The sequence below is a fragment of the Nyctereutes procyonoides genome, unplaced genomic scaffold, assembly GCF_905146905.1.
Source record: "Nyctereutes procyonoides isolate TBG_1078 unplaced genomic scaffold, NYPRO_anot_genome, whole genome shotgun sequence".
In the NCBI taxonomy this organism is placed as follows: domain Eukaryota; kingdom Metazoa; phylum Chordata; class Mammalia; order Carnivora; family Canidae; genus Nyctereutes; species Nyctereutes procyonoides.
Window position 1 is genome coordinate 11,415,018 of NW_026575144.1, and position 12,070 is coordinate 11,427,087.

At 42.4% G+C, this 12,070-nt stretch overlaps 1 protein-coding gene and 1 long non-coding RNA gene across 2 annotated transcripts in view; one reads left to right on the forward strand and one right to left on the reverse strand.

The window, feature by feature from the left end:
* Window positions 1–2,134: 2,134 nt before the first annotated feature.
* LOC129499082 (uncharacterized) lies at window positions 2,135–10,090 on the reverse strand. The gene is made up of 3 exons (XR_008662296.1): window positions 9,887–10,090; window positions 3,254–3,421; window positions 2,135–2,685 (listed from the first exon to the last, which is right to left on the reverse strand). It is a non-coding gene; the product is annotated as an uncharacterized LOC129499082 (long non-coding RNA).
* A 317-nt stretch (window positions 10,091–10,407) lies between these two features.
* Window positions 10,408–12,070, forward strand: part of TSNAX (translin associated factor X) — a 30,343-nt gene continuing 28,680 nt past the window's right edge. The window contains exons 1-2 of the mRNA XM_055308939.1: window positions 10,408–10,592; window positions 11,041–11,145. Coding sequence (XP_055164914.1) covers window positions 10,577–10,592; window positions 11,041–11,145 — 121 coding nt within the window. The 5' untranslated portion in view covers window positions 10,408–10,576. The remainder of the gene's footprint in view (window positions 10,593–11,040; window positions 11,146–12,070) is intronic.

Genomic DNA, 12,070 nt, shown 5'->3' on the forward strand with positions numbered 1-12,070 from the left:
TTCTTCCCTATTCCCTAGTCTAACACTCTCACAATGCATTACTTGGCTATTCTTCAGAGGTTAGGCATAGAAATAACAAATCTTTTGTTTTGTGAGCTTTCTCCATTAGGGAGTCTTCTCCCATTAGGGTTTGACTTTGTAATTGACTCCAGGTGCCTGCTAGGATGTGACCATAATAGTAGACACAGAGGCAAAGGGAAGTGATGGGAAGGAGGCAATTTGGCCACCTCTTATGAGGTAATCATCTGAGGCAAGGTCATTCATTATAAGATCTCCAAGCCATGCAGGAACATCTTTATCAGATGTGCGGATGAGAGATTACATTTCTGCTTGCAAGGAATGCTGAGTGGAATGCGGTGCAATCTAAATCATCCAAATTCTTCTCTATGCCAATTCTTGGGATCTTCCATTCTACTCCATTTAGCGTCCTAATTTTGCATGAGGTCTGGTGATTCTGTAAAAATCAACTTTTTTTGTTTTAAAGATTTATTTATTCATTTTAGAGAGAGTGTGTGTGTGTGCACATGGTGGGGAGAGGCAGAGAGAGACTCTCAAGCAGACTCCCTACTATACTGAGCACAGAGTCTGACATCAGGCTTAATCTCAGAACCATGAGATCACGACCTGAGCCAAATTTAAGAGTCGGATGCTTAACCAACTGAGCCACCCATGTGCCCCTGTAAAAAGCAACTTAACCTTGAAATTTGCAATCCACAGGATCAGAATTTGAGTTTGAATATTTGTGACCTCAGTTCCGAGGTGGTTAATCTAAAAGTTCTTTTAGCACAGTTAAAGATAGCTCCCGATTCTCTACGCTGAGCCAAGAATTTTTGTCTCAAGTCTGTTACTAGCTTTCTTTAAAGTTCTTCCGAACTGAAAGAAGGAACAATACACCTGTCACCCAGTCTTCCTTCAGCAGGCACTTCATTACAGTTGGCCTAGGTAGTAATTTGAGCAACTCTTGATTCTGTGTGCCAGAGACTACCCATGAAACACTAATCCTCATGCCTTCAGATCCCTCTAAGATCAATAACCATTTCCTTGAGGATCTGTGCCCCGAAACTGTTCCTTGTAGCAATTTCTGTGCCAATCATAGTTTTTCTTTGTATACAACCCATTTTAACTAGTTTATCAGAAAAGTAATTTGTTCAGGGATTTTAGACTGGTCTCCTAAATTGAAGGAGTAATTTTAATAAGAAGAAGGTACTTTAAACTCAAACACAACCCTTGAAATCTAGTCATATGATTTCATACTGAGAGATTATCCTAAGAGTGCAGTTGTTAGCCCCTCCTGCTCCCTCAAACACTGGAAAACACGTTTAAAAAGTAAACTCTGGTCTTCACTAATAATTTCCTAAAAGGGCAGCATACTCCCACCTGACTCTGATTATGTTCACATTTACAATAAAATAAAAATATTTTATAAATATATATGAGTATAGGTGACACACAATTTTACATTAGTTTCAGGTGTACAACATAACAATTCAACAAGTTTCTATATTATGCTGTGCTCACCATTTGTGTAGCTACCATCTGTCACCATACAAGGCTATTACAATATTATTGACTATGTTCCTTACACTGTGCCTTTATTCCCATGACTTATTCATTCCAAAACTAGAAGCCTGTATCACTCACTCGCATTCACCTGTTTTGGTTACACTAACGTTTAAAAAATGTTTTCTGTGATAGCAATCAGTGAGATTCGTTTTCTTTTTTAGAGAGGGAGAGAAAAGGAGGTGAGGGGCAGAGAGAAAGGGAGAGGATCTTATGTGGGCTCCATGCCCAGTGTGGAGCCCAATGTGAGGCTCCATCTCATGCCCCTGAGATCATGACCTGAGACAAACAAGAGTCTGACGCTTACCCTCCTGAGCCACCCAATTACCTTCATCGATGAGATTCTTAATTCTCTGGGTAAATTAGTTATCTACATGCAGATATCTTTTTTTTTTGGGTCTTCTGTGCTATCCAAAGTTTGAGATTTCAAATAACTTAAATAATTTATGATGTAAGATCTTACTCTAAATATTGTTTTGCAAATTGCCTTTTTCTTCCAATGATATATCTTGGATATCTTTGAACATAAATGCATTAATCTTATTCTTTTATTTTTATTATTATTATTTTTTTATTTATGATAGTCACACACACACACAGAGAGGCAGAGACACAGGCAGAGGGAGAAGCAGGCTCCATGCACCGGGAGCCCGATGAGGGATTCGATCCCAGGTCTCCAGGATTGTGCCCTGGGCCAAAGGCAGGCGCTAAACCGCTGCGCCACCCAGGGATCCCCTAATCTTATTCTTTTAAAAGTCAATACAGTATTTTAATGTATGAATACAACCAAATTTAGTTAACTCAATATGGAAGACGTTAAAACAAATAATTTCCAATTTTTTAAATATGATAAACAGAGATAGCAGTAGTGTGTGGTACATACATTTGCACAAATCGCAGTGTTTTTAAACCATTCTTTATAAATATACAAATACGTATTACATCAGTGGTCCATTTCTCAAGGTTGTGAGAAGAGAGGTACATCTCTCTAAGAAAAAGCAAGCTTGCTTACTGCTTATCTATAAAAGCAGCAGCTTCTCCAATTCAGTGTTCCTCTGCTATGATACAAACTCCACTATGTGCATAGAATCCATCTGGGCTGCTCTGCATTGCTCTTGTGGAACTCTGGGAGCAAGAGAAAGAAATACAACATGATCTATTGCTTGCTGTAATAAAGTTCTTTATCTCTGACCCAGGAGTCTCACATCCTCTGCCAGCATCCATGACATAGTAACAGGCTAACTTACTAGCTTCTGAATAGGGTAAACTTTCAGACCTTGACAAAAGTAGTATATGCTACTCTGTGAGATAAACACTAAAATATTTTTGTAAAACGTGTTTATAATGGTTATACAATTATCCTTTGGATGGGTGAATCATAATTTACACAATCTAACTTTACCTATTAATATACATTAAATTGTTTCCAAATTTTGCTAGTCTTCTGTTGAATTTGTACTTAAGTCTTGGCCTACATTTTTAAATAGCTTCCTAGAATAAATTTCAAAAAGTACAATTGCTACTAGGTCAACTGGTATAAACATTTTTAAATCTTAATACAAACTGCCAAACTGCTTTCTAGAAGAGTGGCTGCATTAGCTTTACAGTCCCCAATTCACTGCACACATCAACAATATGTTAAAAATGTTTTTGTTTATTCTTCTATATCTATTTGTGATCAAACTACACTCACCTTTTTTCACTTAAATGGTGATACACTAGGACGCCTGGGTGGCTCAGCAGTTGAGCATCTGGCCTCGGCTCAGGGCGTGATCCTGGAGTCCCGGGATTGAGTCCCACATCGGGCTCCCTGCATGGAACCTGCTTCTCCCTCTTCCTGTGTCTCTGCCTCTCTCTGTGTCTCTCATGAATAAATAAATAAAATCTTAAAAAAATAGTCATACACTTCTTTTTATGACTATATCTTAATATCATTATTTCCAAATACTCACCTTAGTCATTTATTGTTCAAATAAAATTCATATTTTTCCCTGTTATAATGTAGCTCTAAATATCTTAAATATCTTAAAAGTGAATCTTTTGTACATAATGCTATCCTTGACACAGACTTAGTAGTCAGGCTTTTCTGGCTCAAATAATATTATCTATCTACTAGTTAGATAGCCAATTGGATACATAAAAATAAAGATCCCACCCACACTATTTACAAAAAGTGTAAAATTCATAGCATAAAGCTAACAAAAACTATAAGGAACCTAGGAATGAATGTAACCAAAGTCAACAAAATTCTATTCATGGAAAGCACAATAAAAGTAATAAATCAAGAGATACAGTATATCCATAGTTTATAGAATACATAGAAAACTCATTGCCGGGCAGCCTGGGTGGCTCAGCGGTTGAGCGCTGCCTTCGGTCCAAGGCGTGATCCTGGAGACCTGGGATCGAGTCCCACCTCAGGCTCCCTGCATGGAGACTGCTTCTCCCTCTGCCTGTGTCTCTGCCTCTCTCTCTCTCTGTCTCAAATAAATAAATAAATAAATAAATAAATAAATAAATAAATAAATAAAATCTTAAAAAAAACCCTCATTGCCATACATTTTCCGCAATTAATATATATATAATTCAGTGCTTTTTAAAAACAAGGTTTTTCATCCCACATCGGGCTCCCGGTGCATGGAGCCTGCTTCTCCCTCTGCCTGTGTCTCTGCCTTTCTCACTCTCTCTGTGACTATCATAAATAAATAAAAAAAGTAAAAAAAAAAAAAGTAAAAAAAAAAATGGAGAGGAACCCAATGACCTATACATTCTGCTCCTAGGAGTATATTCAAGAAAGCTGAAAGCATATATTCACAGAGACTTATAGGCAAATGTTCATTGTTCATAATAGCCAAAAGTAGAAACTCAGATATTCATCAACTGATGGATATAAAAAATCTATTATACCTTTACAATGGAATATTATTCAGACATGTGAAGGAATGAAGAACTGATACGTGCTATGAGGTAGGTGAATCATGAAAACATTATGCTATGTGAAAGAAGCTAGACACAAAAGACCACACGCTGCATGATTCCATGTTTATGAAATATCTAGAATCCACAGAGGCATAAAATAGATCAGTGGTTGCCAAGGGCTGAGGAAGGAGGATGGGAAGTGGCTAAGGCATGGGTTTCTTTTTGGGGTGATGAAAATGTGGAATCAGGTGGTGATGATGGTTGTACCATCTTGTGAATACACGAAAAAATCACCGAATTAACACTTTTTTAAAAAAAGATTTTATTTATTCATGAGAGACACAGCGAGAGAGGCAGAGATATAGGCAGAGGGAGAAGCAGGCTCCCCGTGGGGAACCTGATGCGGAACTCGATTCCAGGACCCCAGGGTCATGACCTGAGCCAAAAGCAGATGCTCAACCACTGTCCCACTCAGGTGTCCCTACAGATAGATTCTATTACTGATATAACAAATGATCACAAACTCATGGCTTAAAGCAACACAAATTTATTATCTTACAGTTCTAGAGGTCAGATGTCAGAAATGGGTCAAAAATTTTATTGGATTAAAATATAGTGTTTGCAATGCTTTATTCCTTTCTGGAACTCTAGGGAAGAATCTGCTTCCTTGCCACTTTTCAGTTTCTTGACCTTTTTTTCACATTTGTTGGCTCATGGCCTCCAGCCAACAATCTTATCATTGTTACTTCTTCTATAGTCAATATCTCCTTTTCTGACTCTCCTGCCTCCACCATTCACTTATAAGTACACTTGTGATTACATTGGGCCCACTTGGATAATCCAGGATAATTTCCCTATTTCAAGACTCTTCATTTTAAGTACATTTGCAAAATCACTTTTGCCATTAAGGTAATATATTTACCAGTTCCAGTGATTATTAGGATGTCGACTTTTTATTTTAATTTAAATTTTAGTTAGTTAACATACAGTTCAATATTGGTTTGAATTCAGCAATTCATCACTTAATACAACACCCAGTGCTCATCGCACCGTGTCCTCTTTAATACCCATCCCCCACCCACCTTTTTCCATCAACCCTCAGTTTGTTCTCTATTGTTAAGAGTCTGTTATGCTTTATTTCCCTCTCTCCTTTTCTCCCCTTCCCATATGTTCATCTGTTTTCTTTCCTAAATTCCACATATGAGTGAGGATTATATGGTATTTGTCTTTCCCTGACTGACTTATTCCACTTAGCATAATACACTAGCTACACCTATGTCTTTGTGAAGTGCAAGATTTCATTCATTGTGATGGCTGAGTAATATTCAATTGTATATGTATATGTATGTATTTTTCATTTACCAGTTGAACATTTGGGCTCTTTCCATAGTTTGGCTATTGTTGATAATGCTGCCATAAACATTGGGGTGCATATACCCTTTCAAATATGTATTTTTCTATCCTTTGGGTAAATATCTAATAGTTCAGTTGCTAGGTCATAGGGTAGTTCTATTTTTAACTTTTTGAGGAACCTCCAGATTGTTCTCTAGATTCGGTACACCAGCTTGCATTCCTACCAACAGTGCAAGAGGTTTCCCCTTTCTAGGATATGGACATCTTTGGAAGGCCATTATTTGGGCTACCACAGAAGGCCTCAATGAGAAGGTGCCATTTTCAGTGGGGATATGAAATGAGACAAGAAAAAGTCTTAAAGAAATCTGTGGAAAAAGCCATCCATTCTAAAAGAATAGTAGGTGCTAAGGCTTTGAGGCAGAACCATGTCTAGCTTGTTTGAGAACAGAAGGTCAAAGAGGATGGAGCAGAGTTAGCAAACAGTAGATGAGGACAAGGTAATGAGGTGGCGGTTGGGGCCAATTATATAGGGTCTTGTAATAATTTTGATTTTTACTCTGAGGAAGAGGAGTATACTTGCAATTTTAAGTAGAGGAGTAACACCATCTCTATATTTTTTTAATGGAATCATTGACTGCTGTGTGGAAAGATGACTGAAAGTTGGGCAAAATTGAAAACAGGACACCAGTGTCTATCAGTCAGCTGCACAACAAACTACCCTGAAACTGAAGGGATTTAAAATGACTGATTGTTTCTCATGATTTTGTGGGTTGTATGGCTGGTTCTTTTGCTCCATGGAGGTGATTGCTGGTGTCATCATTCTGTTGCATTCAGAAAGAAGTTCAGCTGGGACTGCAATGTCAAGGTAGTGTCACCCATGTGGCTGGCAGCTCAGCTGGGTTGGTTGTAAGGAACGTGGGTTGGTCAGGCCTCTCTCTCCAATAGAATAGTCAGACATCTTACACCGTGGATAATGGTTCCGAGAGAGCTAAAAGGGAAGCTGTTGGGTCTTTTAAGGTCTAGGCTCACAACTGATGCAACACTGCTTCCTCCACATTCTGTTAGTAAAAACAAGCCAAAGGCTAAATCAACTTTAAGGGGAGAGAAAACTGACTCCACTTCTTGATGAGAAGGACTGACATCTATATTCAGTTAGGAGGTTATTGGAGTATTTCAGATGAGAGATGATGGTAGCTTGGGTAAGCGGAAAGTAGTAGAATTTGGAGAGCCTGGTTGTAATCTAAGTATATGGTGAAGGTAGAACAAATAGGATTTGGTAATGAATAGTGGCATAGTCTGCTTGGGGTGTCATAAGAAAAGTACCATAACCTGGATGGCTTAAACAACAGAAATTTATTTTTTCACACTCTGGGGGATGGAAGTCTAAGATCAGTGTTCTAAGACGGTAGGTTCTAGTCCTCTCTTCCTGGCTTGCAGATGGTGTCTGGCGGTATCCTCATATGGTTTTTCCTTGATGAATGCATATGGGGAAAGAGATTGTTCTCTCCCTCTTTTTGTAAGGCCACCACCAGTCCTACCAGATTAGTACCCCACCACATGACCTTACTTAATCTCACTTATCTCCTAAAAGCCCTATATCCAAAGATAGTCACATTGAGTGTTAAGGCTTCCACATAGTAATTTTGGGGGATGCAGTTCAGTCCAGAGTAAATAGGATGTAGAATGTGAAAGAGGGAGGAGTTAACGATGACTCTAGTTTTTTAGTCTGATCAATTGGAAAAAGATATTTACATGAACTTAAATAGGGAATAATGCTGAAGAGATGGGTTTTGGGGGACTGGTGTGTTCAATTTTGGATATGTTAATTTTGAGATAAATATTAGACACTCAAGAAATAGGTGAATAAGGTACTGGGATATGGGTTTGGACTGGATATGAATTTTTTGGAGCAGAGGCATAATGTGGGGTTTTATTAGATTACTAACGACATTTAAAATCATCCGAATGAGATCAACATGAGACTAAGTGTAACAGAGAGGAAGTCTTTTGAGCAATTGATTGCTGAGTTTGGGGAGATGAGGAAGAACAACAAAGGTTTGAGAATTGGCTAGTAAAGGAGAAGTAAGGTCTCACGGAAAATGTTTGCCTTCCGCTTCCCAACTTGGGGTGGTAGCTTTTCCTTAAAAACAAACGAAAATATGTTTTGCCAAATAGCAAAACTCTGTGTATGCATGTGAAGCAACAAACAAAGAGACAATGTGGAGATGACTTCTGCAGATTACCAGAGGTGGTATTTCCTGACAAAGGAGCAGTTACAGATGGGACACCTGGTGAAACTGCATATGCAAATAAGTTCTGGAAAAGTGTTCCCGGGATTCACCTTTCAGTACTTTGAGAAGTCATTACAAGTTATGAAACTCTGCATTCTAATTGTACCAATTATGGTAAGCCTGAAAAACTGTTCAAGCAACATAGCTGTAGTTAAACAGCTGAACAGGAGTGGTGGCTGGGGAAAGACAATAAACATGGCTGATCTAAATTTTGGGTAGTTGAGGTCTTCAGAGCTGCTATTCCAGTAGAATTAGGAAAAAATACTCTTCTTCTAAGACTGTGCTAAATAAATATTGACTCTAAAAATGTTCGTAAGTTATTGGCTTCCTTATATTGAAGGGAGTCACATCTAAATTACTATATTTATAGCAGAGGGTTTTTTTTTTTTCCCTCCATGGTCAATTATTCTCTCATTAAAAAAGGGGGGATACTGGTGAACATCACCAAGGTCAGATCTCCTACAAACTCAGAATTAATTTGCCCCAAATCTACAAAGCAAGAGTCATGAGCAGCCTATTTTATCTGCAAGGAATTTGGTTGATTAATTCATGTAGTCGAAGAGCTGCAAAGGTATGGATAGGAGGTACCTTCTTGCTTCAGAGTGGGGAGAGACTCTAGAGATTAGCTAGAGCAGGAAACCTTCCTACCACACACCGCTGTCCTGGGCTTGAAAATTCGGCCATACTCTAGTCAAGTCGTTTCATTTACTATCCTTTCGTATTAGGAGGAATTAAGGACTGTGTGTGCAGCACGTGCCCACAACATGGAGATATTCAGAGAAAGTGTAATAAAATGTACTTGTGTTTTCCCCACTCGGCCTACGCCACCCAATTTACCAAAGCCCTACCCTGAGTTTATACCTAGAAGATGCTGGATTGCTACTTTGTTACCCATCTTGGCGATGGGAACCTCATTCTTGAACAAACACTTATAGCGGCTTTACAAGAGCTGTGGATCTCGGAGGCGCGGGTGGGAGGTTATAAAAGGCTGGAAGGCTCAGTGGTTGAGCGCCTGCCTTTGGCTCAGGTCATGATCCCGGAGTCCTGGGATGGAGTCCCACGTCGGGCTCCTTGCAAGGGAGCCTGCTTCTCCCTCTGCCTATGTCTCTGCCTCTCTCTCTGTCTCTCATGAATAAATAAAATCATATATATATATATATATATATATATATATATATATATATGTATATGGCAGTACCTGCCCCAAATAAAAAGCTCACAACTTGGTTGTGCACACCTGTTAGCCTGTTATTACCAACCTCTCTCTCTTTTTTGGAGCGTGAGGTTGGGAGAAGGGTATGAAAGCTAATATTTTCTTTTTTAAAAAAAGATTTTATTCATTCACGAAAGACACAGGGAGAGAGGCAGAGACAGGCAGAGGGAGAAGCAGCTCCCTGCGGGAAGCTGGATGCGGGACTCCATCCCAGGACTCTGGGATCCCAGCCTGAGCCGAAGACAGACGCTCAACCGCGGCCCCACCCAGGCGCCCCTGAAAGCTAACATTTACTCGAGCGTGTACTATGCGAAAGGACACTCTTCTATGAGCTTTAGTATTAACGCATTTGGCCCTCGACTAAGCGTATGACGCAGGTGGTATTCCATCCCCGTTTCACAGGTAAAGAAACCGAGGACAGCGGCTAATTGCCCTCAGGTCACACAGCCCCGCGGAGCCCGGGGAGGCCGAGCGCAGCGAGCGCGCGGAGGCGGCGGTGCACAAAGCGATGACAGGCGAGGGCCCGGGGGCGGGGCACAGAGGGCGGCTTTACCTTCGTCCGAACGCCAAGGCCGCCTGCTTACTGATTTGTATCTCCCCATCACTTTGCCTGCTGGCCCCACAGCCAGGAATGGAAAGTTTAAACTCCCAGCTCCGTAAGATTCGGCCTGGATCCTGAGAAGACCCTCCCGTAGGCGGTGGACGCTCGCTCCCTCCTCACAGCCAGGTCGGGAGGGCAGCAAGGGGCTGACTCCGGCGGGCGAACTACAACCCCCATCACTCCCCGCGCGGAAGGCTGGGTCCACGCGAAGGGAACGCGGGGGTGTTCCAAAAGTGCCTTGAGGGGGAAAAAAAAAAATCACCAACACCTCCCGCCGTTTTTCCACCTTCACACAGGCCTCGCTTCCATCATCCGTTTTGATGGAAGCGCAGTGAGGCCTGTAGAGTTCGCTTTGTCTTCAGGCACAGCAGAGGGCAGGCGGGAGGGACGACGGCGCGCGGGCGCGAGAGCCCCGGGGCGCGCGCGGGGCGGAGCCTGCGGCGGCGGGGCCGGGGCGCAGGCCGGAAGTGTGCGAGGACGGAGGGAGAGGCGTGAGTGGCCGCGGGCGTGCGCTTCCGGCCAGTGCGTCGACGTCGGCCGGCTGCGGAGGGCTCCTCGGCAGGCTCTTCGGCCAGCACCTTACGCACTCTGCTGGCTCGCAGGCCTTCGGTCTCCGCTCGTCTCGCCGTAGGCCGTGACGACATGAGCAGCAAAGAAGGTGGCGTCCTCGGCGGCCCTGGGCGTTCTTTATTCAAAGGGGGAGGATCTCCTTCCTTTTTGTCGGATTTTCCACTTCGCTTCCCGCTTGAGGGATTGCCCTCTCCCCATGCAGGCTCGGGGGAGGGGCGGGGGGAGGGGCGGCCCCGGAGATTTCCTGGCCACGTCGGGCCTGTGTACCCCTGGCCATTTCTTAAATCCTCGAGCTGTGTTTTTGATGTTAGTTTGGTCATTGCTCCACCTTGTGCCAGATCAGGAGAGCCACTGGTGGAGGCCCGGGGTGAGGTGAGCTTAAGGTCGGGGGGTGGGGGTGGGGGGAATAAAAAGGCAGGGCTGCTGCTGCGTGAGTCGGCCGAGGACAGGGCCCCTGGGCGCGGGTGTGAGAGCGAGGCAGGGGCCAGCTCTGGTGCAAAAGCCCTACCCAACTGTTTTCTCCTTCTCTACGTAAGGATCAGGAGGGTTCAGGAAAAGGAAGCATGACAATTTCCCACATAACCAGAGAAGAGAAGGGAAGGATGTTAATTCATCTTCACCTGTGATGTTGGCCTTCAAATGTAAGTTTTCTGTCATGGAGGTTGGCGAAGGGAAGAGAGCGAGAGAGGTGGTACCTTCTTCCCCAGAGGTTTGCTGTGGTGCTGGGTCTGCCATTAAAGTCGAGGGTACTCAGGTGTTGGCTTTTTTTTTTTTTTTATTATTATTATTCTTATTCTGTACGGGTTCTACAGGTAAATATTAGCATCAGAAATGCCACATCACTAAAAATTACTGTGTCCCCGACATACAAGTATGTATCAGCTCTATAGATATGTATGTATACATATAGATTTAATTAGTTCACTTTGAAGCGTATATTTTGGTTTTGGCTCCTCAGCTAGACTTTTGAAGACCAGGATTAAGTTTTTTGTTGTGACTGTCACACCTCGCACAGAGTGGGACCTTCTCTATTAATGAGTCATATACATGCCACAGATATACTGCACATACATAATGTCTGTGTGTGTATCTGTTATTCACAGGCCTCCTTTTATTTTTTTATTTTATTTTTTAAAGATTTTATCTATTCATGAGAGAGAGGCAGAGACATAGAGGGGGAAGCAGGCTCTCTGTGGAGTCTGATGTGGAACTCCATCCCAGGACCCCGGGATCACGACCCGAGCTGAAGCATATGGGATGCTCAATCACTGGGCCACCCAGGTGTCCCTCACAATCCTCCTATTAACTTGGTTGAGTTGCTCCTCATTTCAAAAGAAAGCATAAAACAAAAATCTCCTTCCTGTCATCGTGTATCCACCCTCCTACACCTTACAGTTGGAGCCCGAGAGTGCCTGAGCTGTTGATTCTCACTCTCGGTCATCTGAAGACCTGATTGGGCCTGGAGGATCCAGATTGGGCCTGGAGGATCTGCCTCAGTTGACCAGTCGGGCCTTCTGCCAACAACCAGCTCTCCGTCCTCACAGGAAGCTACTTGAGTGGCCTAAT